This window comes from Fopius arisanus, unplaced genomic scaffold (assembly GCF_000806365.1).
Source record: "Fopius arisanus strain USDA-PBARC FA_bdor unplaced genomic scaffold, ASM80636v1 scaffold00937, whole genome shotgun sequence".
Lineage (NCBI taxonomy): Eukaryota > Metazoa > Arthropoda > Insecta > Hymenoptera > Braconidae > Fopius > Fopius arisanus.
Window position 1 is genome coordinate 1 of NW_011888676.1, and position 1,349 is coordinate 1,349.

Below are 1,349 nucleotides of genomic sequence, written 5' to 3' on the forward strand. Positions count from 1 at the left end.
TGTAGGCCAGTGTTTGTTGGGTTCCTCCATGCAGCGTTTTTCGGTGAGCTTCTTCGATGATTAGTGTTGTGAGCCTCGACTGACGTGGCAAGATTAGTGGGTGTTTTTCTTCTGGGTTGAGGTTCGAATTGTTGAGGCGCCCGCCAAGTCTCATAAGACCTTGATTGTCTATGGTTGGCGTTAGTGTCGCCAGTTGATGATTTCTTGGGAGCTGTTGATGCCGTTGAAGTTTTCGAACGGCTGCTGAGAAATATTGGCATTGGGTAACTTTTACCCAGAATAATCTTGCATCGTTGAGTTCTCTCGTTGTCAGTATTGGCCCCGGGGGCGTTGGTTCTCTCTGGAATCGATCAATTGCTCTGTTGATCGTGGCTGTTACTGCCAGGAGTTTTGACATGGTTGAGTATCTGTTTAGTATTTGTGTTATTTCGTTGATCTTCATGGTGACTGGATTTGCTGGCAGTGGTTTTGCTTCCTTAGCCACTTCTGGGATGGTCATGGCTGCAGTATCTATTGTTGATTGTGGCCATTCTGCTGGATCCTGATTGATCCAGGCAGGTCCTGCCCACCACAGTTGATGATCTGCTAGCTTGCTGGTTGATATGCCTCTGGAGGCACAGTCAGCCGGGTTTTCCTTCCCGCTGACATGTCTCCAAATGGCCTGTGGTATCGTTTCTTGGATTTTGATGACTCTGTTGTGCACAAAGTCTTTCCATCGGTGTGCTTGACTTCTGATCCAGGCTAGGGCCACCGATGAGTCGGACCATAGGTGAATTTCTATTTGCTCACTGTTGAGTTTCAGCATCTGAAGAGATGTAGCCACTAGTTGAGTCAGAAGCAGCGCTGCTGTTAATTCAAGACGTGGGATTGTCATGCGCTTGATGGGTGCTACCTTGGTTTTTGCTGCTACCATGACCGTTGATTTTTGCTCGTTGAATGTCTCAGTTCTTATGTAGACGACAGCGCTCATCGCTACGTTGGAGGCATCTGCAAATCCATGAATCTGGATATTGGATGCTCTTGGTGAGATTCTTAACCATCTTGGTACTGTAATCCTGTTCAGGGCGGTGAGTTCCTCTCTGAATGTTCTCCAGCGTGCTTGATAGTCAGCTGGGAGTGGATCATCCCAATTTACCTTGAGTTTCCACAGGTCTTGAAGTAATATTTTTCCCTGGACTATTACAGGAGCGAGGAAGCCTAGAGGATCAAATATCTGAGCCACCTCTGATGATACTATTCTCTTTGTGATGGTCGATGTGTTGAAGTCTCTTGATTTGTACCTGAAGGTGTCGGTTGATTGATGCCAACACAATCCCAGTACCTTGGTGATTGACTCTTCAAATTGTATG

At 46.7% G+C, this 1,349-nt stretch overlaps 1 protein-coding gene across 1 annotated transcript; it reads right to left on the reverse strand.

Annotated features, from left to right (window-relative positions):
* Positions 1 to 274: 274 nt before the first annotated feature.
* Positions 275 to 1,280, reverse strand: LOC105273098 (uncharacterized; the record flags this gene model as incomplete). The annotated part of the gene is made up of 1 exon (XM_011315333.1): positions 275 to 1,280. A coding segment is annotated over one exon (1,006 nt), but the record flags the coding sequence as incomplete, so codon positions are not given.
* Positions 1,281 to 1,349: the final 69 nt, after the last annotated feature.